The sequence below is a fragment of the Mytilus edulis genome, chromosome 2, assembly GCF_963676685.1.
Source record: "Mytilus edulis chromosome 2, xbMytEdul2.2, whole genome shotgun sequence".
NCBI classification, from domain to species: Eukaryota; Metazoa; Mollusca; class Bivalvia; order Mytilida; family Mytilidae; genus Mytilus; species Mytilus edulis.
Genome location: NC_092345.1, coordinates 14468091 through 14495066, shown reverse-complemented (window position 1 = coordinate 14495066; position 26976 = coordinate 14468091). Strand labels below are relative to the sequence as shown.

At 32.7% G+C, this 26976-nt stretch overlaps 2 protein-coding genes across 9 annotated transcripts in view; one reads left to right on the top strand and one right to left on the bottom strand.

The window, feature by feature from the left end:
• The window catches only part of LOC139511515 (neuroglian-like), a 35490-nt gene extending 27494 nt beyond the window's left edge, over nucleotides 1-7996 (top strand). The window contains exon 9 of the mRNA XM_071298311.1: nucleotides 7524-7996. Coding sequence (XP_071154412.1) covers nucleotides 7524-7861 — 338 coding nt within the window. The 3' untranslated portion in view covers nucleotides 7862-7996. The remainder of the gene's footprint in view (nucleotides 1-7523) is intronic.
• Nucleotides 7997-12864: 4868 nt separating this feature from the next.
• LOC139511536 (TRAF3-interacting protein 1-like) overlaps nucleotides 12865-26976 on the bottom strand; it is a 30233-nt gene continuing 16121 nt past the window's right edge. For 4 of the 8 annotated variants that reach the window (XM_071298357.1, XM_071298359.1, XM_071298361.1 and 1 more), the window contains 7 exons: nucleotides 22362-22443; nucleotides 21886-21972; nucleotides 21205-21322; nucleotides 20780-20800; nucleotides 19017-19133; nucleotides 17078-17301; nucleotides 12865-16237 (listed from right to left, as the gene is read on the bottom strand). In XM_071298357.1, the coding sequence (XP_071154458.1) occupies nucleotides 16081-16237; nucleotides 17078-17301; nucleotides 19017-19133; nucleotides 20780-20800; nucleotides 21205-21322; nucleotides 21886-21972; nucleotides 22362-22443 (806 nt within the window). In that variant the 3' untranslated portion in view covers nucleotides 12865-16080. The remainder of the gene's footprint in view (nucleotides 16238-17077; nucleotides 17302-19016; nucleotides 19134-20779; nucleotides 20801-21204; nucleotides 21323-21885; nucleotides 21973-22361; nucleotides 22444-26976) is intronic. The other 4 variants (XM_071298358.1, XM_071298360.1, XM_071298362.1 and 1 more) reach the window with 1 other exon arrangement.

The following is a 26976-nucleotide window of genomic DNA, read 5'->3' as shown; positions in this document are numbered from 1 at the left end:
TTGGATTTCATTATATACTGTATATTTGGTAGATCTCCTTTAGACATATTATATAAACTCCATATCCTTAATTACTTCATGCAGTTTTTACTTGAAATCATCAAACATCGTCCTGCAATTTTAAATAATATATATATATAAACAAAGAATTAAATGTTATGTAGTTGAACAATGCAACCTTTGTTCTTGATAAATGTACTTTGTCATTTGACAGGGAAACGCAGTATTTAATTCGTGATACATTGCGATATGTTATTGCAAAGCACAACTGGAAACCAATCAAATTTATTGAAATTTAAAAGTAGAATCCTTTTTGATCTAAACGACTTGTGAAAATCTATAGGGTTAAGTAAACGTGCTTCCGTTCTCACCTGCGTAGATTATATACTAAACATGATAAATACTACCTTTTTATTGTAACGTCTGTGGTTATTTCAATATAATTACATTACATATATGTTGCATTGTGAGACGTTATTTTGATTGGCTACCAGCAATCTCGCGTCATTCTAAAATTAACCTTAATTTCAAAATGAAATGTAACATTCATGGTGACACGAGCTTCCACAATAAAGTGCACAGGTAAATAAAAGAAAAACTTGATAGAAATCGTGTTTTCATTATCCTACCAAAAAATATAATTAAAAGTATTGAATGCTTCTTTTAGCAATTTTATATGGTTTTAAAAGCGTTTACCGTGAGTACATTTTTAGAATAAAGAGCTTCAATGCTTCATACATAATGTAATTCGGTCAACGATTTTACACTCCAATAAATTTACAAAAAGAAGCAGTCAATTCTTAAATAACTTTTTTATGTCTGTACATATGCATAATCAGGCAACATACATATATATAGCATGGGTTCGAATCCCGGCGAGGGAAGAACCAAACATTTGCGAAAGCAAATTTACAGATCTAACATTGTTGGGTTGATGTTTAGACGAGTTTTATATATCTCTGGATTTAATTTTGATCGGAACGTTGTTATGAAATAACGTTCCATCTCTTTTCTACATGCTTCATCCCGTCTACATTTAAAAGTAGGCATTATTTGAAAATGCTTTTTACAACAAATGTCAAGATGGGCACTAGTTGGCGAATTTCTGTATTATGGGCGTTTTATTTGTTCTTTATGATCTCGCACCCGTTCACAGAGGCTATTCCCGGTCTGTCCAATATAATTTTCGTGACAACCAGGACATGTGACGCAGTAAATAAGGTGTGTTGTCTTACAAGTCATATTGGCGTTCACATGAAGTTTTTTGTCATCTTTAAATGATTTCATTTTACCCGTTTCTAAATATTTCGTATCTTGGCCACAAACACCGCATCTTGAATCTCCGCAAGACTTTATTTCAAAGTCATTAACATTCGGTTCGAACCGAGCTCTGGTTCAGTGTTTCTTTAAGTTTTTAGGTTGTCTTCGGCTGTAGATTAAGTTTTCTTCCGGTATCAATTTTTTCATAGTTTCACTTTCGTGTAGAATCGGAAGGTTTAAATTGATTTAATTGTATTAAAAACGTTTGGTAAATACGGTCATGTGTACTAACAAACGGTATTTTCTTTAAGGTTTCGTCCGTGTCTTTCACTTTCGGGGTTCGTAATTCTTGAAGTGTCAAGAGTTTAGATTTTCGAATTCCACTTTCGATTAAACCCTCTGGGTATAACTGTTGTGTCAAATAGCCTTTTAATTCCTTCAAACGTACTTCTCGAATGTTATGGTCAGATACTATAGCATAAATCCGTCTGGCCATACAGTAAGGTATATTTCGTTTTGTATGGGATGGATGACACGAATGAAAATTTAAGTATTGATTGGTGTCTGTGGATTTATAATAAATATCCGTTGTTATATGTCTGCCTGATTTTAAGATGAGGATATCCAAAAATGGTAGTTTTGTGTCACTGGTTTCCATGGTGAATTTAATCGACGGATGTAAGGAGTTGATAAGATCTTTAAATTTATATAATTCTTTTTCTGATCTGCTCCAAAATATTATACAGTCATATAAATATCTTTTCCAAAATTTAATGACATAATCACAGAAATTTTGATCGAATTGGACAGATATTTGTCGATACATCTGTTGCTCTAAGTATCCCATCACTAAATTTGCGTATGTGGTGCAACTTTAGTTCCCATGGCTGTACCTTTAATTTGTCTGTATTTGTTTCAACATGGGGAATATTTGTGTAAAGACTTGTTAACATCAAAGTCTATACACAAATATTCCCCATGATCTAGGTCTTACAGCCGTAAAATACTGGATCGAAGAAAAACGGGATGAAATTGACAGTAGATTTGATGTCAGTATTCTCCTCGGAGGCTGACAAAACCTTTGAGTGGACTTGTTGGGGGGGGGTATAGTTACGGTGCTGTTGTCGGGTCGTTGGGGATTGCATGTTTTGGCTTTAACATTGATTCACTGGTGGGGTCTTTGCATCGGAACTAAACACATTTATTTCTAAAAAAAACAGTTGTTGGCATGGCACGGGTTGTGTTCTTCTCATATATTTTATGATAGTATGATACTGGGCCCCTGACGGGAGGGATTGTGCCTGATGTTCATATGATGAAGACATAGTCTTTCGGTCGGTTTGGTTGAGGTCTGGAGCTGGCATGTCAGTTGGCTGCTGGTGGTCTGTTGTTATTTATGTGTTGTTGTCGTTTTGTTTGTTTTCTTTTGTTACATCTTTTGACGTCGGACTCGGACTTCTCTTGAGCTGAATTTTAATGTGCGTATTGTTATTCTTTTACTTTTCTACATTGGCTGGGGGTGTGGGGGGAGGGTTGAGATCTCGTGGACGTGTTTAACCCCGCCGCGGTTTTGCGCCTGTCCCGGGTCGGGGGCCTCTGGCCTTTGTTGGTCTTGTATGATTTTAAATTTTAGTTTCTTGTGTATAATTCGGAGTTTGGTATGACGTCCATTATCACTGTACTATTATGCATAATTTAGGGGCCAGCTGAAGGACACCTACGGGTGCGGGAATTCTCGCTACATTGAAGACCCATTGGTTGCCTTCGGCTGTTGTTTGCTCTATGGTCGGGTGGTTGTCGCTTTGACATATTCACCATTTCCTTTCTCAATTTTATTCATACTAGAAGCTACCAAAATAGTTCTGGAAGAAAATACATTTTATTTCGACGGAAACAAATACAGAAAAATTAAAGGTACAGCCATGGGAACTAAAGTTGCCCCCACATACGCAAATTTAGTGATGGGATACTTAGAGCAACAGATGTATCGACATCTATCTGTCCAATTCGATCAAAATTTCTGTGATTATGTCATTTAATTTTGGAAAAGATATTTAGATGACTGTATAATATTTTGGAGCAGATCAGAAAAAGATTTATATAAATTTAAATATCTTATCAACTCCTTACATCCGTCGATTAAATTCACCATGGTAACCAGTGACACAAAACTACCAGTTTGGATATCCTCATCTTAAAATCAGGCAGACATATAACAACGGATATTTATTATAAATCCACAGACACCGATCAATACTTAAAATTTCATTCGCCGTGTCATCCGTCCCATACAAAACGAAATATACCTTACTGTATGGCCAGACGGATTTGTGCTATAGTATCTGACCATTAAATTCGAGAAGTACGTTTGAATGAATTAAAAGGCTATTTGACACAACAGCTATACCCAGAGGGTTTAATCGAAAGTGAAATTCGAAAATCTAAACTCTTGACACTTCAAGAATTACGAACCCCGAAAGTGAAAGACACGGACGAAACCTTAAAGAAAATACCGTTTGTTAGTACACATGACCCGTATTTACCAAACGTTTTAATACAATTAAATCAAACCTTCCGATTCTACACGAAAGTGAAACTATGAAAAAATTGACACCGGAAGAAAACTTAATCTACAGCCGAAGACAACCTAAAAACTTAAAGAATCACTTAACCAGAGCTCGGTTCGAACCACAGGTTAATGACTTTGAAATAAAGTCTTGCGGAGATTCAAGATGCGGTGTTTGTGGCCAAGATACGAAATATTTAGAAACGGGTAAAATGAAATCATTTGAAGATGGCAAAAAATTTCAAATGAAAGCCAATATGACTTGTAAGACAACAAACCTTATTTACTGCGTCACATGTCCTGGTTGTCACGAAAATTATATTGGACAGACCGGGAATAGCCTCTGTGAACGGGTGCAAGTTCACAAAGAACAAATAAAACACCCACAATACAGAAATTCGCCAATTAGTGCCCATCTTGACATTTGTGGTAAGACGTGTCACGGTACTTGTCTATCCCAAATTCATGTATTTGGTTTTGATGGTATATATATATGTTATATTTGTTATTCTCGTGGGATTTTGTCTATATGTGTTACATTTTAGTGTTATGTCGTTGTTCTCTTCTTATATTTAATGCGTTTCCCTCGGTTTTAGTTTGTTATCCCGATTTTGTTTTTTGTCCATGGATTTATGAGTTTTGAACAGCGGTATACTACTGTTGCCTTTATGTAAAAAGCATTTTCAAATAATGCCTATTTTTAAATGTAGACGGGATGAAGCATATAGAAAAGAGATGGAACGTTATTTCATATTCTAATATGACGTCCTTATTACCCTTTGTAAACAAAGCCGTGTTCAAATGAGCACAAAATATGTTTGACACATGCGCACGAACTTACTGTTTATATTAACGATATGTCCATCGTTATCCTTTAAAATATATATATTTAAGCAGCTAACATAAACATTATTATATTTTTTTTTATGAAACAACATATATTTACCCTGCTCGTAGCTTTTAAGCTTATCAAATATGAAATGCAATGCACAGACTCCTCCAGGAGGAAACGGGAACAGCCAAAAAAAATTACGGTAATTTCGTACTCTTCGACCTATAAAAGTACTGTATTTGTCCTATTAGAATCGAAATAATTCCTCCATGTCATGCTCTATGCTCATTTTAACATGAGTAGGCATTATATTTGACCACATTTTACACCTCGCGATCGCTAACGCTCAGTATAAAATATCGACAAATATAATGCCTATCCATGTTAAAATGAGCATAGAACATAACATGAAGGATTTATTTCTTAACCGATCAAAATTAAATCCAGAGAACTTTTAATAACGAACAATGACGGAACGTCATAAACCTCCTTAACGACGTCGCCTATAGCGACACTACATCAGTTATCCTGAAGAGTCCCAATGGAAGGATGAAATCGATAGAATGGAACTGTTAACTTTTTACTTATTTTATTATTTTATTTAATGAATATATATATCTGCACATGTGAAAATTATTTTTTACGCCTATATATACAGTTTTGATTATGTAAAATGTGCATGGATCATGTCTTCATGGGTGTGCACATGACCAGGTTTCAAGTTTTTTATGTTCAAATTAGACCTTTTTTTCCCCATGTTCATTGGATGGAATATTTTTAATATATTAAAAGTACACATTATTTTTATTTCATTATAAACTAGAGAACATTTTGATTCCAGTGATATATATATATATATTATACAACTCGTCTAAACATCAACCCAACAATGTTAGATCTGTAAATTTGCTTTCGCAAATTTTTGGTTCTTCCCTCGCCGGGATTCGAACCCATGCTACTGTGATATCGTGACACAAAATCGCCTGCACTGCAGCCGTCCCGCTAGACCACACGACCACCTGGGCTCTCAGATACTGAGATATATATAAATATATGTGTGTATATATATACAACTAGTCTAAACATCAACCCAACAATGTTACATCTGTAAATTTGCTTTCGCAAATTTTTGGTTCTTCCCTCGCCGGGATTCGAACACATGCTACTGTGATATATATATATATATATATATATATATATATATATTAAACTCGTCTAAACATCAACCCAACAATGTTAGATCTGTAAATTTGCTTTCGCAAATTTTTGGTTCTTCCCTCGCCGGGATTCGAACTCATGCTACTGCGATATCGTGACACCAAATCGCCTGCACTGCAGCCGTCCCGCTAGACCACACGACCACCTGGGCTCTCAAAAAAGAGCTTTCGCTGGCCGTGTGTTACCTTTCCACGTCAGTTTTAATCTAGCGGCGTACTGCAGTACATGATATATAAGGCATGAAGATGTTATTGTTACAGATCAGCTAAATTATCTATAGTAAAGGATCCTACAAATGAATGTAAGATACAGTCACAGAAAATAATTATATTTATAAGTACGTCTGAGTCAGTGACAACCCTACAACAGATGTATCCATCGGATCGCCATCAATGATGGTGATACATGGCTGTGTACATTATGTATATACAACTCGTCTAAACATCAACCCAACAATGTTAGATCTGTAAATTTGCTTTCGCAAATTTTTGGTTCTTCCCTCGCCGGGATTCGAACCCATGCTACTGCGATATCGTGACACAAAATCGCCTGCACTGCAGCCGTCCCGCTAGACCACACGACCACCTGGGCTCTCAAAAAAGAGCTTTCGCTGGCCGTGTGTTAATATATATATATTAATCCACACTCCCATAGATTTGTATATCATGTGCTGCTATTTATAGGCACTTATATATATATATAAAGATTACTCGTCTAAAAATCAACCAAACAATGTTAGATCTGTAAATTTGCGAAACTGTTCTTCCCTCGCCGGGATTCGAACCCATGCTACTGAGAGATATATATATATACAACTCGTCTAAACATCAACCCAACAATGTTAGATCTGTTAATTTGCTTTCGCAAATTTTTTGTTCTTCCCTCGCCGGGATTCGAACCCATGCTACTGCGATATCGTGACACCAAATCTCCTGCACTGTAGCCGTCCCGCTAGACCACACGACCACCTGGACTTCACAAAAATAAAGCTCTCGGTGGCCGTGTGTTACCTTTCCTCGTCAGTTTTAATCTAGCGTCGTACTACAGTACATGATATATGAGGCATGGAGATGTTATTGTTACAGATTATATATACCATTGCATTCGGTGAAGACAATGAAGAAAATGAAGATATATAAAACAGATGCTAATTATGAATAAAGATTAAAAAAATAAGCTCATGTGCATTACTTAGTCTCTGAGCCAGTTCATGCTATTAATCCCTTCGAGGAGGTACAAAAATAAGCATTATTTTGCGTAAAAATATCGCACTAAAACGATGCCATGTAGCAGAGATATAATTAAGGCTATATCGATGACATAAAAAAGGACTTCGACCAGTCACTCAGGTGTACATATATCAACAATCAGAAGCATGACATTGAATATGAAGATAAGAAACAAATAAAAATATCATTGAGCAGAAGCCCTATTTAAGACTAATGATTAAGAAAATAACGAATATTGCTTATATCTTTTTTCTGTTGCAGACTAATGGGCATCTTTAAATGTAAAAAAACAATACATATATTAATCACTCTGTTTTAGTTCACCTACGGGCTCATGTGCCTGTGTATTTGAGGCAAAATTATACTATTATGCATTTCAAAATTGAACAAACTATACATACTTTAATCTCTGTTTCAGATGAACCAATGTGTCCGTGTTCCTGTGAGTTTAAAAGAAAGCTAGACTATTGGGCATCTCAAAATACAACAAACTATACTATGGCTGAACTACGTGTCATACTAGCTCCTGTTTTAGAAGAAATAAAACGTAATCTGACAGTAGATAAATCGACATTGACAAAAACAAAATTGAAGTATATTAGTGCGAAAGACAACCGGTCTTCTGCATCTCAAGTTGGTGCCGTGGGAATAGCTTTTATGACAGTTGTTATTGGTGGACTAATATTGATTGACATATTATCAATCAGACGTCATGTAGAGACTATTAAATCAGCTTCAAAACCTTTTAAATTTTGACAACCAAAAAACAGCAGCTGTACGATTTGCTCAAAATCTGTATTGATATTCAATTTATACTCTCACTTAAGATTTGCTTTATTATGGATTACCTTTTATACTTCCAGAATATGGTAAATAAAAGTACTATGCGAACTGTTTAAAGTTGTACCCCTAGACTTGACTGAGACATTAAAATATTGTCATCCCTGTCCTTTCTGTCATAGAAAATCCCATTATGACGAGGCAGCGTCCACCACATCTGTTAAAACATGCAAGATCATTTTGCCACTGGGCGTTACTACGTAGTTAACACATGGCAAGAGTAAAATCTCTTTGTTCTTACTGTGCTATAATCTGGATAATGCACAGCGAAGGTGTGCATTTACTACCTCAGATATACTGCACAGTTCAAATCTATTTTTACCTTTAGGGGCGGTTCCTGGATTTTGAAAGGGGCGTTATTCTATCAAATTAAAAAAAAATATCACCGAGTGTAGCGAGACTAAAGGCAATATTGATGGTTTTAAGCTAAAACACGATACTTTGTCCAATCCAAGGGTTAACGACCTGTTCGCCCCCACTCCCGAATCCGCTATCTGCCTTAAAATTACGACAGTTGAACTTCGTACAAACATCGTAGTTTCAAAATAAGAAAAAGAAAGGTTTAAAAAAAGAAGATGTGGTATGATTGCCAATGAGACAACTTTCCACAAAAGACCAAAATGACACAGACATTAACAACTATAATAGGTCACCGTACGGCCTTAAACAATGAGCAAAGCCCATACCACATAGTCAGCTATAAAAGGATAAGCTGGGACATAAACTATTTTATTATATTTTGTGTACAACGTAAATCTAAATCAGTGTTTTAAAGTTAGAAAGATAGTTAAAACATTTTTTTAGTAATTTCTGCCAAAAAAGAAATGTATCTAAGAATATCCCAATAAAAGAAATCTGATTTGGATTTGGTTCAGACTCAATGGAATTTATAACGACTTTTTGAATATCTATTCAATCCCATAAAGGGACTATTTTTCGATCGAATTTAATGAGGACCATATTTAAGTTTGTTTTAAAACAGGGTGATTAGTTGGAGATCAATCAGACTTCATTTAGATTGACGTGTCTTAAAAAGTAATACAGTAGATAAAAAGTAATTTTTTGAGAGGGTTTCGGGGAGTAAAAGGGTTTGAAAGAGAAACGTATTTTCTGTTTATTCAACATTTTAAATTTTGGTAATATAACATCTTCCTCTTTTTTTCTCTAAGCATATCATTGAGAGAAAGAAATTCAAAAGCAATTAATCTTATTTAAACTCAATAACCCTTGTAGTTATGTTTTTTTTTCATACACCGATTTGAAAGTACACAATTTGTCAAAGTATTAATCGTCACCAATTAGATAAAGATTGGGAATAAATTTAACGGTAACGATAAAAAAAAATATACCATTAAATCGCAATTTTAGAATGAGTCTAAATAAAATATAAAAAAAAAAATTAATTTAAAACTTACCAAAGTCATATTTCCCCCTTTCTTTACCCTACAAGAAACTTTCCTAGGATCCGTGGTTTGCGGAATAACTTCCACATTTCTAAAACCGTGGTTCACGTAAATTGATTGCGTCATGTGTTAAAACAGTTTTTGGCCAATCAAATCGGTATATGTCATTTAATCTGCACAGTACGAGATGACCCAATAACCCGAACTCCTACGTCGTTCGGGTTATTGGGTCATCTAGTGCTGTGCAGATTAAATGACTTATCGGTCGTCCCACTGTCTATATCACTCTGTTCAGCTCTTAATATTATTCCGTATCATGTCTTTGTGACGTCAAATACGTTGACCCGTCCTTAATAACTTTGACCCGGACATATCAGCGACGTCATAATGTTTGAACCGACGTTAATAACTTTGACCCGAACTTATCAAGTCATCTTTTGTGTGCTGGTGAAACAAAGAAAACACTTCTGAAACACGCAAATATAGCCCGATAAATCGATTATCAGATTATCTGCATATTGATATTGTAAAATATCTGCTGCTTGACATTATATGAAGGCTTTTTGATCTCGTTCGCTACGCTCACTCGACAAAAAGGTTCATATTATGTCTCGCAGCTGATAATTTACGATATCAACATGCAGATAACCTGATAATCGGTACATATACCGACTTGCTTGGTCAATAACTATAACATATATGATTTTTAAGGCAAAAAAGAATATTTTTTTTCTGCCTAAGAAAATGGCTGTACCAAGCGTATAGTAAGTTTCCACATTAATATGAATCTCATCGTTAACTAACAAACAATGCATTTGTATTCACCATGACGATCATTTTTATAGAATAATTTGTCTTTCAGACATACAATAGGACGTGACAACCTTCGTCCAGCATCGTATACCAGTATACTATATATCCAAATAAGGGTTCGAGAATTAATATATATTGATGTTTAACTATATTTGGTTATGTCTTAGGGTAAGAAATTTTTTCAATCCGAAACAACGTCCAATCACAGGTAATAGCTCATCAAAAGATATTTGCACGAGCAACACGAGGTGACACCGGGTAGCAACAACTGTTGACCCATCTGGAGTTTTGCATGAGTAACATAAGGTGTTGCAGTGTACCAGGAACTGCTGACAAATCTATATAGACAATAATAGTGCATTGACTTGACATATCAACGATATAAGGATGACGCTTAGAAACGGGGATATGGAGGCAATATATAACCAGAGACATATATACACATGTGTATATATATGTCTCTGATATAACTAAAAGTCAAACATTCAGTACTTACTTAGTTCTTTGATCAATCTGATATTACTGAACTGTTTAAGACAAATGAATATGTGTGTACCAGTTTTGAATGCAAGACTGAACAATTTCTTACTCATAGCATTGCATAGCGTGTTATGTCTTTAAAGATCTTTAAAGAAGTGTTCAGCTCAGAAATCAATTTAATAGAGTGTATGTATATCTTGTCATAACTATATGATTGTTTGGCAATAAAATTACCAGGATTACATCTTTCCGCAGTTCATGCTTCCTGTAATTTATTTTTCATATCGACATTTTCGTATTACTTGTGAAACAAGTATGAATATATAGTTTCTTGTGTGTATACATATATAAAAGAAGATGCCAGAACAGATATCCAAAAGTAGTCTTAGATACATGATTTTTTTATTTGTTTTTATTGGCTATCAGTATTTGTTTTTGTTCATTATTTTGTGCATAAATTGGCCATTAGTTTTCTTGTTTCAATTGTTTTACATATGTAATTTCTTGGCCTTTTATAGGGGACTATGCGGTATGTTCATTGTTGAAGGCCGTACGGTTACCTATAATTGTTAATTTCTGTGCCAATTGGTCTCTTGTGAAGAGTTGTATCATTGGCAATCATACCACATTTTTTTTTTATAAAATTATATATTTGTGACGTAAAAAATATAAGTTAAATACTGTAAATTCAGAAATTATTGCATGCATTTATTATTGCAATTTAGTCATTTTAGACTTAAATGCGATTTTAAGAAAAAACCTGTTTAATTCATATAAAATATTTCAAAATGCGAGTTCAAATTATTGCTTTAACAACTCGGTTGCATTTTTCACAATAATAAAAAACTCAATAATTTCTGAATTACAGTATATAGTGTTTTTATGGGGTATCATTTGTGCCAAATTTTGTTTTCCAAAAATATATAAATTGCGCCAATATTCAGAACTCATTTGCGCCAATTTACCTGTACACATATCTATCATAAATATTAATGATTAATATATATTTATTATTATTTTTGGCTTATAAAGTATCATATGTTCGGAGATATTTCACCATAAAGTTGGGCCTCTGGAGAGAAATGACTTAAAATGCATTAGACAGTCAATGTACAGAGAGAGAATAAAACTTATTGCTTTGCTAAACTTTTGATAAAAATATACCAATAGAGAAGAATATAGAAGCTTTTGCTGATAATGTTTTAGCCACATATGTTGATGACACAGTGCTTTGTTCCCACCATGCGTATGGGCTCTATTATAAGAATTATTTTGAACTGTTTTATGGGCGTCACTGGTGAGTCTTGTGTGGACGAGGCGCGTTTTTGGCGTATTAAATTTTAAACCTGATGCTTTTTGTTATTCATTAATCATGTGTTTCTTTGTCTAATACGTTTTCCTATTTATTTGTATTGTAGTCCTGTAATATTATGTTGTCATTTCTATGTTATATTTAACATTGCCATTAAAGTGCGAGGTTTGGCATGCCACAAAACCAGGTTTAACACACCATTTTTTCCTTTAAAAATGTCCTGTACCAAGTCAGGAATATGGCCATTGTTATATTATAGTTCGTTTCTGTGTGTGTTACAATTTAGCGTTGCGTCGTTTGTTTTCTCTTATTTTTGAGTGTAAATTGACATTGCGATAAGATGTGTCACGTTACTTGTCTATCCCAAATTCATGTATTTGGTTTTGATGTTATATTTGTTATTCTCGTGGGATTTTGTCTGATGCTTGGTCCGTTTCTGTGTGTGTTAGTTACATTGTAGTGTTGTGTCGTTGTTCTCCTCTTATATTTATGCGTTTCCCTCAGTTTTAGTTTGTTACCCCGATTTTGTTTTTTGTCCAGCGGTATACTACTGTTGCCTTTATTTATGCATGTCAACCTTCAATGTTTGTATTTTTCGGACCATTAAGTGAAGTTACAAGCTACTGCATACATTTAATTGGGAAGTACCCATGCAGTAGCAGTAAGAAGAAGATATGTTTTAGAAAAGGAAACATTTTTTACGTGTAAACTGCCGGTTCCAAGTCAGAATAAAAGAGTGGGAAAGTCATTTTTCTTCTAATTGGCGCAATCATATGTTTTATTTTTAGCTAAAATGATACCATGTAATATGTGGCACAAACGTAGCATTGGAGAAAAAAGTTGTGGCGCAATAGGATCTCTCCCCTTAAACCAATGGTTAATTATTGTACGAGTATAAATAAGATCATTCAGCAGATTTCAACAATAGTTTATTGAAAAAAATATACAAATGTCATACTGACGTGGACGGATTTAGAAATCCTGAGACTTAACAACATTTCTTAACATCAAGTTTCTGAAAATATAATATGTAATAAAAATAATCATATGATGTGTCCTTTAACAACTAACTCAGAGTAGTAACAGATACATGTACCAGTAAGATTCAATGTCTTATCAAAGGAGGGTTTTTTTTTCAACAGTTTGTTAAAATCAGATGTTTATAGGTTAATGCAACCAATTGATTTACAAATATACCAAGCACTGAAGTTGTATAAACAATTCATATTCTGAACTTGATTGGCATGCAGATATAAGAAATTGACTCCTAAAAAAATCAATGAAAAAAATACAAAATAGTCAAAAATTATTATTGAAATGGAGGATAACTAGCTGGTGTTGCTGAATAACTTAAATGAAAATGAATCATTATAAATTCAGAAACTTGATGGTTTCAAAAGACATGTGACATAAATGAGCACATCAGATCTCTCTTTTCTAACTATCACAACACAACCTCACAATATCAACATAAGACTGCTTTCAGTGGGTAACAGTATTTGTACTAAATCTGTAAATAAATAATGGAAGTATGAATGTGAAATCTGGTAATGGAAAACAATCTGATAGAATATCTGGAAAGAAAAGGATTTTTATTTTAAGTTCAAGTATTGTTACTGCCTGTTAAGACTGTAAAATACAGGTATGATTGTTTTGAAATATAATTTCATAAACTGTAAACCAAATGATATTTGCAACTTTCACAAGTAAAAATAAAAAATATTACGGATATGTGAAACTTGGATATTTGTAAATATTAAGCAAATGAGAAGATAGCAAAAATAATTATTGCTGCAAAGTTGGTTAAAAAGAAGTTACATCTAAAAAAATCATGCATGAAAATAAATTAGATTGCAGTATATAGTACCATTTTGCTTGAGAAACATATCAGTTTTAGCAACAATACATTTGGACAACCAGTATAAATTTTTCACACTTTTTTCACTGCCATTTAAATATTATTTTGTCTCAAGTACATAAATAAATATTTTCATAAATAACTTTTAATACATTCTATACTCATAAGCATACAGTTACCATTTTATACCAAAAAATTTAACTTAAGATATTTAACAACATAGAATACCTTATTTCAAAAAACATACAAAAATCTGCCGACATGTAATACCAGATATCATATGCATGTGGAATGTTTTAATATATTAATTTAACATTTCAGCTGAATTTTTCTGTTTTTTATAAGCAAATAAAATGGAATGTTGATTAAAATAACTTGTTTGGTTCATCAAAAAACTTTGATACACAAATAGCAGTTCTACATTTAAAAGAAACACTAAAACAACAAAAAAATAGCTTCAATAATTTCCATGAACACGTTTTTGCTAAGATGAAAATAATGGTTTCTGAATTCTTGAAGCTTATGAAACAAAATAAAAAAACAATAAATATTACTAAAATAAGATGTTCCTTTCAGTTATACAATTATACTTTATACTGCCATTTTGATATGTAAATTTGTAACAGTAACAAAATTTAATATACAACTTTCAATATTTATAAATATGTCATATAAATTATTCTCAAGCTTCTTGAATTTATCTTTTTTAATCAATCATTAAAAGCTGTAAGATTCTCTCTACTATTTTCAATAAGAAATCACACTGAAAATTGATTCATTGGTATTTAATGCCACTTTCTGTCAAGTTCGCTATTTCTTGGCAGTCATTTTTTTTTAATTTTCAATATGTAATTACACTGAAAACAGAACCTGTACCATAAAGACATATTTCATTTTTTCTTCTTCATTTTTTGTAAGTTACGAGAAAAGTTAGAGAGAGCCAAAGATAATATGTTATCAATCTTGCCAAATATGATTGCATAGGTATAGGAAGATGTGGTATGAGTGCCAATGAGACAACTCTCCATCCATCTCCATGTTGTTTTATTAACTTCCGTTGGCAAACATTACATAAACTATCAATAACAAACTTATTAAACAAAATGCAAAGACGACAATACTAAGGTTTTTCTGCAAATCTACAACGAAAAACCAAAACAGACATGAAATCATTTATACAATCACTTATGCCTCATTTATTATCTCCCCTTTCCACTTTGCTCATCTGTATGATCATTTATTATCTCCCCTTCCCACACAGCTCATCTGTTTGCACCTATCTTTATTATAGAAACTTGTTACAAAATGTGTGTTCTAGTAGTGAAGACAATAATAGCTTAATTCATCCAACACAAAAACCAATTATTAATACGTTCAAAATCTTACTTTATTAAAAATATTGGGAACAAGTACAAAATATATTAATCTGTGTTTTTCAGACTTTTCCAATCTTCAAACCATCACAACCCACAATTTTTCTTCAAGTAAAATACATACAAGGAAAAAATTAATATTTAGACAAGCAAGAGTTTTTATAAAAACTTTCAACTTAATGATTCATTTACCTTCTGAAAAAAATTAATTTATATGGATGCACAACATAAAACAGATAAATTAAACCCAGTGAAAAGGGGGGATAACAATCTTGGTATGAAAACTATCACTTTTCCATCACAAATTAACTTTCACACTTTCAAACCAGACATACCATCGTACATTCACTCAAACTGTCAAAGAATCAGATCTTTATAAAAAAAATATTACTAGACTATATTCTACAGCCTAATAAAATGCATGACATAACATATAAATTCCCATGTATTTCTGCCAGTCGACTATGCATTTGCATTTACATATAAATGCATAATTATTGTACATGTAGCATTCTATGATTTTTTTTATTATATTAAGATGATTTGAAACTATCTTTTTAAACGGCTAATATTCTCGGCACATATCAAATTTAACAATGATGAAAGAAGTGACAGTAGAATAGATTATAAATATTTTTAACAATACAATGCTTACATGAACTTTGCATGCACCATTTTATTATTAATTTACTGATATCAAATATAAATCTTATTAGTTCTTTTAAAAAGCAAAAAGTATCCAGAAAAATTATTTACTAAGGAAATCATTTGAGACCTTTGAATTTTGCAACTTTATTTGCTTAGAATGTTTGACTGGCAACTAATATCAGTTTTTTCCTTTTTTTGCTCAATTTATATCTTAATTTTCTAAACAAATAATACAAACATTTAAATTTTCAAGATCGTGTTACACTCTGTAAGAGTTTATCTATTTTTTGGTCATTTCTAGCGATGTTCGACTTGGTGGCTGCGATCAGATCTAGTTGATCCTTAATAGCTTGGTCAACTTCAGATAGTTGTGCTTTAAGTGGTTCTACAGCTTTGTCTGTCACTCTGAAAAAATAACAGAAAAAAAATATATTAAAGGGGGTCTACATTGATAAACTTCAAATAGTTAAGTGTTAATGTTATCAATGGTTTTCAAACATTCACATGACACAGAATTGGAATAAATATGTTACTACAAAACTTAGAACACATGTGTTAAAATTGTTAAAACAAATAAAGAGCTGTTGCCCTTTAACCTAGGTAAACAACCTCAAATTAAATCTTTCAAGATATTCCATTGTTTACTCAACATTGTTTACTAACAAAAACACTATGAAAATGCTTTCAGGCAATCTAATGTTTCTCCTGCACGAATCAAAGCATCCAGTAAAATATTTCCAAATTTAATTTTGCTACACACTGATTCTCACTGTAACTTTTAGATGAAGAACTGCAATAATAGCACTTTTCCTTCAATCGCATATGCTCATAAGTTTTAAAATAATACATCAAATGTTTTCTAAACATACAACTGTCAGATTGATACCTTGAATTAACAGGCCCCCAAAGCAGATGCATTTCTTTCATTTGTGGAAATTAGTTCAATTTCGTCATGTTCGTTAATTGTATTATTTGTAAAGCAATTTACCTACTACATACTTCTTAAGTTTATTTTTTTTTTATGTTTAATTTAAAGGAGAGTTTAATATCTTTTGACACATCCAGCTTTCCCAATTGACTGAAAAACATGCATTCTGACTTGCACTTACTCTTTAAAATATACTTTTATTGTGGACACACCATGATTATATTTCAAAGTTATTTTAATAGTAAATTTTTTTAATTGAATTATATTAAATAAAAAAAAATTTCAGCTCTGTTTTTTTTGTAATTTGACAAACTAACCCTTTTTCCCTTTTTAATTCAATCTGATGTTCTTTGTTTTCTGTTTTCCATCTTTCTAATTCTTTTTGCATCGAATCTAAATCTTCTTGAACATAGTCCATAATTTTACCAAGTGGATTAGCACTACGTGTTAAAGTTTGTATGGAGCCTCGTAACTTATCTACTTCCTTTTGAACTTGTTCACGTTGTTTTCTGCGCTGTGCATCCGACATTCCACTTCTCTCCTGTAATGCAAGAATAAACAGGTTTATTTTGTTAGTAAAATAAACTGAAAGGTTCTGATATTATCAGCGATTTAATTTTGTGTTATATAAAAAATTTTGAAATCAAATTGAAACTCCATATTTGAGAAAAATGTCTTGATTATGAAGGAGTACAATATTAACACAAGAGTGCACAAGCTGAAATGTCTCGCCTTCTATACTAATCATTGATATTATGTTGATAGTCCTAAGTATAAAGCTAAGCTTTATTACAACTGTCACATAAACTTAACATTAACCAAGATAACTAAACAAAGACCAATGAACCTTGAAAAAGAGGTCCAGGTCAGATGAACCATGCCAGGCAGACAGGTACAGCTAACAATGCTTCTATACAACATATATAGTTGACACATTACTTATAGTTTAAGAAAAATAGACCAAAACACAAAAACTTAACACTGTGCAATGAACCGTGAAAATGAGGTCACAGTTAAATAAAACCTGCTCGACTGACATAAAGATCATAAAATATTTCCATACACCAAATATAGTTGACCTATGGCATATAGCATTAGATAAAAAGACCAAAACTCAAAAACTTAACTTTGACCTCTGAACCATGAAAATGAGGTCAAGGTCACATGACATCTGCCCGCTAGACATGTACACTTAAAAATCATTCCATACAACAAATATAGTAGACCTATTGCATATGGTATGAGAAAAACAGACCAAAACACAAAAATTTAACTATAACCACTGAACCATGAAAATGAGGTCAAGGTCAGATGACACCTGCCAGTTGGACATGTACACCTTACAGTCCTTCCATACACCGAATATACTAGCCCTATTGCTTATAGTATCTGAGATATGGACTTGACCACCAAAACTTAACCTTGTTCACTGATCTATGAAATGAGGTCGAGGTCAAGTGAAAACTGTCTGACAGACACGAGGACCTTGCAAGGTACGCACATATCAAATATAGATATCCTATTACTTAAAATAAGAGAGAATTCAACATTACAAAAAATTTGAACTTTTTTATCAAGTGATCACTGAACCATGAAAATGAGGTCAAGGACATTGGACATGTGACTGATGGAAACTTCGTTACATGAAGCATCTATATACAAAGTATGAAGCATCCAGGTCTTCCACCTTCTAAAATATAAAGCTTTTAAGAAGTGAGCTAACGCCGCCGCCGCCGGATCACTATCCCTATGTCGAGCTTTCTGCAACAAAAGTTGCAGGCTCGACAAAAACTAAAGCTTTATAAACTTTCTGAAAGTACAATGCCTTCTGTTAATGTGCAAGTTTATCTTTACAAACAATGATTAATTATTTGGTGTTTTAACACAAATTTCAGCACTGCCGGGTCTTTAGTGGCATTCTGTTTTACTACACAGAGGTAAGCCAAAGTGCATGGAAAAAATCAATGACCTTCGGCAGAAAAACAGGCAATCCTTTTTATCAATTAAGATTGGATTCAAACACACCCTCCACATGCAGAGTTCTAACTTACTACCTCAGTTTTGATAGGCTACAGATATAGAAGTTAAACTACTATACCACTGTTTGTTCAAGATTTGGGAATCAATTAAAGTTTTACAAAAAAAACTTATACATTAATTCTTTTCTAATCTCAATTCATCATGTTTATTATGACTTTTTTCAAAAAATTGCAGTTAGGGCACAAAGAAAGTGTCAACACTGAAGCTTCTACTTACAATTTCTGTTTTCTTTGTTTGTTGGGGACCCTCTAGTTCTTTCTTTGTCTCCAATATTTTTTTAACTAATCCACCGTGATCTTCATCATCTCCGTCTTCTAGCGGTCGAGATAAGGCCTGAAAATGGACAATCATATTTTTAAATATCACAGATCAATTAAGTTTATTTTTTGATTTTCAACATTACTCGATTCTTCTGAATAATTCAAATCATATCTAAAAGCTCCTTTCCAAATACTTATCATGTTATGGTTTTTAACACCTTAAATCAAACTTTGATACTCCATGAAGAAAGTTTTTACCTATTTATAAAATATGCTGAAAAGTAATGCAAGAAGTCATTTCAATCAATGGATGTTCCTAAAGGCAATATTTTTACTATAGAAAGGATTTCAGGGTATCTTTGAAATAAGAATATCATCTGAAACTACTGAATTTCTTATCCTGGTACTGTGGATTCCTAGGTACATACATGTATCACAGATTGATAAAAAAAAATGTATTTTAGAGGATATTCGTGGTTTTGCCCAAATCTGCATAAAATTAAAGTCTTTAAAAAAATCGTACTTATTTAAACTTTAATTCATGGTAAACCTACATTTGTATAAACATGAAAACTGGTATCCCAAGAACAATAATGAAATATTGAATTCACAGTAAATAGGACACAAACAATCCACATAGATATATAACCTCTTTAATGAGGCTCTTTGTGTTATGGTATTTTCTTAAGCTCTAAAACTTCCATCATGACTTAGGATAGTTAAAACTTTTAAGTGAAACAAATCATAAATATCTTTTAAGTTTTCAACTATCTTGCATTTTGAAGGCTTCTGCATAAAATGAAAATCAATGCCTCTCATGTGTTAATATTATGATTTATGTGCTGAAATTTGGTGAATATAATAAAATCTATCTAAAAAAGAAGTGATTAAGTAGTTGTATATAAAACATAAAATGTCAATGCATAAGGAAAAGCATTAACAAACAATAACATAAGAAGAAAAACAAAGGATTAATAGCCAAAGGTTATTATGCATCTCAACTCAACTACCTCATTGAATATTGGAAGGATTCCTTTTTAAATAACGGGAGCACTATCTTTTTTTCAAATATTGGGAGCATTTAAGTTCTTTAATCTATTAAGTTGCTCAGTATTGTTACCATATTTTCTTTTCTGTTAATGCTTAGATTCCTACAGGAACAAATAAAACTATTGCTTTATTTTTACTCAAATTTTACAAAATTTATAAATATTAGCCGAAATTTACACTATGGAATCTATAAAAATGTTTTGTTTTTCAGGGTAAAAGGATATATGCATGACAATATACAGAGGTTGGGAGGTCAAAGTATTTTTCCAGGGTAATAAGGAATGTGAATTAAAATATAATACAGGAGTAGGGAGGTAAAAGATTAAAATTTCAATTTGCTGTTATAAAAACTATAATATCACAGCTTGTTTTTTACCCATAATTCTATAATAGCCACAATTTAAAGTTTTTGATGATAATTTTCCTCTGCAATAACACTACCTATCTATATCTGGTTAAAGGATTACCAAATGAAGGGGAACTTTGAGACAGTGAGAGTTGATGCATCTTTTAAACATTTCAATTTTTACTGGAGTCAACAAGAAAACTACTAAATACAGTTAGTAATGAATATATAAAATGTTGATGTCTATCTACATGTAAACAATAAGAAATGAGATAGAAATTTAAAAAAAAGAGTAAAGTACAACATGTACTGTAATTATTTACCCCATCAGGTGCCATCTCTTCCTAATCAATGCAAAGTGTTCATACAAATTTAATAAAATAATTTGGGGAAAAACATATGAAAAAAATAGTCATCTCTGGCAATATTTGATAAATGTGAATAAATTCACTGCCACAAACATCAAATGACACTATTTAAAACTGCTTTTTTTCTTTTGTAATATGAATATTTAAATAGAAATTTGAATTCTATTTGCATCTTTGAAATTGACATTTTTATTCTAGTCATAACTTTTATCAATCAATGATACATAACCTACAATGATTCATGACATTAAACAATCCACATCACACCAACATTATATTAGGATTTTTTTAGTTATAGGCTTGCAGTCTAAGTAACTTTTACAGACTATAGCCTTTCGTGTCCTTTAATTCATATTTTCAACATTGAAAACTGTACAAACCTGATCACTGTCTGGAGGTGGTGGGGCAGTTTCCTCAACGACAAAAGTTTCATCCTCTTCATCATCAGAATTTTGACCATCGTCCACAATAACATTGGTAGGTTGTCCACTGCCCAGTCTAGTAAAAGATATAGTCATAAAATGATTTAAACCAAAAAATAGTTTTACGTAAACAATTAGAGATAATCATCTTGTCTTCTGTATGTTTGTGTGTTGGTGTCATTGTTAAGGCCATCACACTGGCTATATGGTGGCATGATTATATTGGCAAAGAAAGCCAGAGGAGAAACTCTACCCTTTGGCAGGAAAACAAGCATTCCCTGTCAGTTAAAATAAGAAGTCAAACACACCTCCCCATTGTTTGATATAAGGGTTATTTTCTTTTCGATAGGTTTGATATAATTTGTCTCAAAGGTAATAACAACTTAAAATACATTCAAAAAGCGCAAATGTCCCTTTAAAAAGCGTAAATGTCCTATGGAAAAACGCAAATGTCCCGTGTCAGGGCAGTCGAAACTCATGTATAGATTTTTTTTGTTATGAACTGTAATTTATCTGTTTTGGGGAAAAACAGGTGCTGTTCTTTTTTAATTTGCGTTTTTTTTTTAAAAGAAATGCACTATGGAATAACTATTTCTACTGGCCCAGTAGTGCCATACTATTACATATTCCTCAGCTTACCTCATAGCTGGTTCATTTTCCACCATGGTTTGTTCTTTCCTCCTAGGAGGTGCAGGTCTAGCACTGCTTGGTCGTCCAGCTTTCCGTCTGAACAAAATAAAAAATTATGAATAAAACCTTTTTTTTTCCCATTATGTAAAGGGAAACTTAAAAAATCTTTTATTACATCAAAATTTGCAAGGGATGTTTATTCCTTCAGGAGCTATTTCTTAACCATGACAAGCTTGTCTAATATTCATGATTTTCTATGAAGGTTTGACAAAGTGTTTGGTCTAAAATTCACTACTATGACTCCTGATAGTAGGTAGGATGTCTCTAAGAAAGCGGATAGGGGAATATGAGGTCATGAAACTCTGAATCTGAATCTTAACTTCAATAGTTATGAATACCAATTTTTGTTTTCAAAGCCCCCCCCCCCCAAAAAAAAACCCAACAACAAACCCTGGCTTCTACCATGTATATATTTCTGTACTTACGAAGCCACTACTTGAGGAGGTAGATCTGCTTCACCCATAGAAGGTTCTGTTGAGGCCTGAATTTGTCTTTTAGGTTCATCTTCTATAAGCAGAGAGAAAAATTGAAAAAATAAGAAATCAGATAAACGTTATCTGGATATATAAAGATACAAAAATATAACATATAACTCAGTTTTAAATATAACATATATCTCTTAGTTTTATCTTGCAAACTTAGAGCATGCATGATGGATAAAACCTAGTAGAATTCATAAACAGATGAAATATTAATTAAAACTAGAGGCTCTAAAGAGCCTGTGTCGCTCACCTTGGTCTATGTGCATATTAAACAAAGGACACAAATGGATTCATGACAAAATTGTATTTTGGTGATGGTGATGTGTTTGAAGTTCTTACTTTATTGAACGATTTTGCTTCTTACAATTATATCTATAATGAACTTTGCCCATTAGTAACAGAGAACTATATTTGGTAAAAATTTACATAAATTTTCCAAATTAATGAAAATTGTTAAAAATTGACTATAAAGGGCAATAACTCCTTAAGGGGTCAATTGACCATTTAGGTCATGTTGAATTATTTGTAGATCTTACTTTGCTGAACATTATTGCTGTTTACAGTTTATCGCTATCTATAATAGTATTCAAGATAACCAAAAACGGCAAAATTTCTTAAAAAATTACCAATTGGAGGGCAGCAACCCAACAACCAGTTGTCCAATTCATCTGAAAAATTCAGGGCAGATAGATATTGACTTGATTAACAATTTATCTTCTTGATAGATTTGCTCTAAATGCTTTGGTTTCATAGTTATAAGCCAAAAACTGCATTTTACCCCTATGTTCTATTTTTAGCCATGGTGGCCATCTTGGTTGAATGACCAGGTCATCGGACACATTTTTCAAACTAAATACCACAAAGATGATTGTGGACTAGTAGTTTCAGTGGAGATTTTTGTAAAAGATTACTTAGATTTATGAAAAATGGTTAAAAATTGACTATAAAGGGCAATAACTCCTAAAGGGGTCAACTGACCATTTCGGTCATGTTGACTTATTTGTAAATCTAACTTTGCTGAACATTATTGATGTTTACAGTTTATCAGTTAAAATTTCAGGGCAGATAGATCTTGACCTGATAAACATTTTTATCCCATGTCAGATTTCCTCAAAATGCTTTGGTTTTTGAGTTATAAGCCAAAAACTGCATTTTACCCCTATGTTCTATTTTTAGCCTTGGCGGCCATCTTGGTTGGTTGACCAAGTCGCGCCACACATTTTTTAAACTAGATACCCCAAAGATGATTGTGTTTAAGTTTGGATTAATTTGGCCCAGTAGTTTCAGAGGAGAAGATTTTTGTAAAAGATTACTTTAATTTAAGAAAAATGGTTAAAAATTGACTATAAAGGGCAATAACTCCTAAACGGGTCAACTGACCATTTTGGTCATGTTGACTTATTTGTAGATCTTACTTTGCTGAACATTATTGATGCTTACAGTTTATCTCTATCTATAATAATATTCAAGATAATAACCAAAAACAGCAAAATTTCCTCAAAATTACCAATTCAGGGGCAGCAACCCAACAACCGATTGACCGATTCATCTGAAAATTTCAGGGCAGATAGAAATTGACCTGATAAACATTTATACCCCATGTCAGATTTGCTCTAAATGCTTTGGTTTTTTAGTTATAAGCCAAAAACTGCATTTTACCCCTATGTTCTATTTGTAGCTGTGGCGGCCATCTTGGTTGGTTGACTGGGTCACGCCACACATTTTTTAAACTAGATACCCCAATGATGATTTTGGCCAAGTTTGGTTAAATTTGGCCCAGTAGTTTCAGAGGAGGAGATTTTTGTAAAAGTTAACGACGACGACGGACAACGACTGATGCGGGACGCCAAGTGATGAGAAAAGCTCACTTGGCCCTTTGGGCCAGATGAGCTAAAAAATTGGAAAATTTGAAATTTCATAAAAAGAAAAGTTTCTCACCACCTTTTGAAACTTATTCCTCGATTTCTGTACCATGATTAAAATGTAAATTTATAAAGCAATACTTAGTCTAACTCATTAAAAACAATTGTGTGTGTTAAAATTTTAACTGATAATATAAACAGAAAATTAATGGACTTGCTGTTTAAAAAAAATAAAAGGATTTACTGTAAAACCAACTAATTTTCGCGAGCTATTTGTGTTCGGGAGTAGAAAAAATTACTTGAATATAAATCATCTCGAATATGTAAAACTTGGATTTTTTTTTATTTATCTACTTTAATTTAATTTGGGAATAACGAAATTAAATCGCTGCAATGAAATGGGTTAGGGAGGACTAAATGCGAAACAAAATATCTGCAAAAAATAAGTTGGTTTACAGTATCCAGTTTTTTCTTCACTTTCTAAATTTGAAAAAAAACAAAACAAGAAAAAGTTTCCAAAATGTGCTGATGTAATGTGAAAAGCCAATCTAATTAAAAACCGATCTCTCATCGCTCCTGTTTCTGATATGTCGCGTGGGAGATCTAACGAAACCCGCTTTGAGGTCACATGTGAGTGACCTCGTAGGTGTGTCTTTTTCGACTAATGAAATTGAGTCTTACACGATCTTGGAAGTTTAACGTTAGGCAAAGGGATGTAACTCATTTTATTTACGACGAAATCGTCAGTCAAAATAATTCATAAACTTTTTTGATTGGCTTATTAATAGGTCGTCAACTTATTTGCATATCTTTATAAATTCATAACTTTTAGTTCACTCACATGTGACCTCAAAGCCGGTTTCGTTAGATCTCCCACGCGACATATCAGAAACAGGAGCGATGAGAGATCGGTTTTTAATTAGATTGGTGAAAAGCAAGACATAAATATACATACATGTACTATACAACATATGATAAACTCATTTTGGTTTTTTTTTAAAACAAAATGTGATGCATGCATGACTTATCACAGCTGCAACAAGTGAAACTGCGAGCTACTGCTCACTGATGATACCCCCGCAAGTGGATAATATTAATTGTGTAAAAATATGCAAGTGTTTGGTAAACAGGAAGTTGTCGAGTGATGAATCTGAAAACGCATCACACAGTATAGCTGATTTATATTAACCCTTAAACCAAATTTCAGAAATCCTTGTATTGTAGTTCCTGAGAAAAATGTGACGAAAAATTTTCAACTTGGCTATCATGTGTAAAATCAAACAAGTGTTCGGTAAACAGGAAGTTGTTGAGTGATGAATCTGAAAATGCATCACACGGTATAGCTGATTTATATCAAGCCTGAAACCAAATTTCAGAAATCCTGGTAGTGTAGTTCCTGAGAAAAATTGACGAAAAATATTCATGGGACGGACAGACTGACTGACAGACGGACTGATGGACTGACGGAAGGACAGACAGAGGTAAAACAGTATACCCCCCTTTTTTTCAAAGCGGGGGTATAAAAATATTCATGGGACGGACGGACTGACTGACAGACTGAAGGACTGACGGAAGGACAGACAGAGGTAAAACAGTATACCCCCTTTTTTTTCAAAGCGGGGGTATAATTATAAGAATTTGGTGTATCTTATGTAACTTAGTAACTCAACAGGTAGAATAAAACCCATTTCAGACAATGGCTAACTGATTTTTAACTTCACCTTCTACCATCAACTCAAAGGATAGAGAAAAAAGTTCTAAGCAACACCCATCACCCATTAGCTATCCTACAGTTTAGTTCTCACAATTTGAATCAAAAGACAGAATGGATCATGTAGATGTTAGAAATTTATTATGGGATTACCAATGGACAAAATGACATGTGCAAGCCCATTACTTTATCTTGATCTGCAGCTACTTTTTTACTGGGGATTAAAATAATGGTAGATGTATTTCACTTTCAGACTTTTTCATCTAAATAATACAGTCATATTTCTGCAAACAATCAATAAACAAAGATCACAAACTGGATCTCAATCTTATAATCCTGGTACAACTAATTGATCATATAATTGATATAACTGTCCTAACAAAACAGTGATACTTTTAACTAATTCAGCCTGGTTACCACAAACCAAGCTGCACATAGGAATAAAAAGTTAATATGTTCAGCATTCATTGATAAGCAATGTATATATTCTAGAAATTCTAAACTACATGTACATGTAAAAAGAAGGAGAAATCTCTATTCTACTCAAGAAAAAAACGACATTTTATTTGTAGACAATCATAAATAAGCATGTTATCTTATCCAATAAATAGTAGAAGTAATAACGCAATTGTTCATACAAGCAGATTGATGATCAGGAGTAAACCCTTATATATGATGAAGTTTTTAGAAATATTTACATTTTACAATTTCTAAATTAACAAGAATGTGTCCATAGCACATGGATGCTCCACTCACACTATTATTTTCTATGTTCAGAGGACAGTGAAATTGGGATCAAAACTCTAATTTGGCATTAAAATTAGAAAGATCATATCATAGGCAACATGTGTACTAAGTTTCAAGTTGATTGGACTTGAACTTCATCAAAAACTACCTCGATCAAAAACTTTACCTGAAGAGGGATCGACAAATGAAGGAACGAAGGAACAGATGCACAGACTGAAAAAAATTATGCCCATAAATT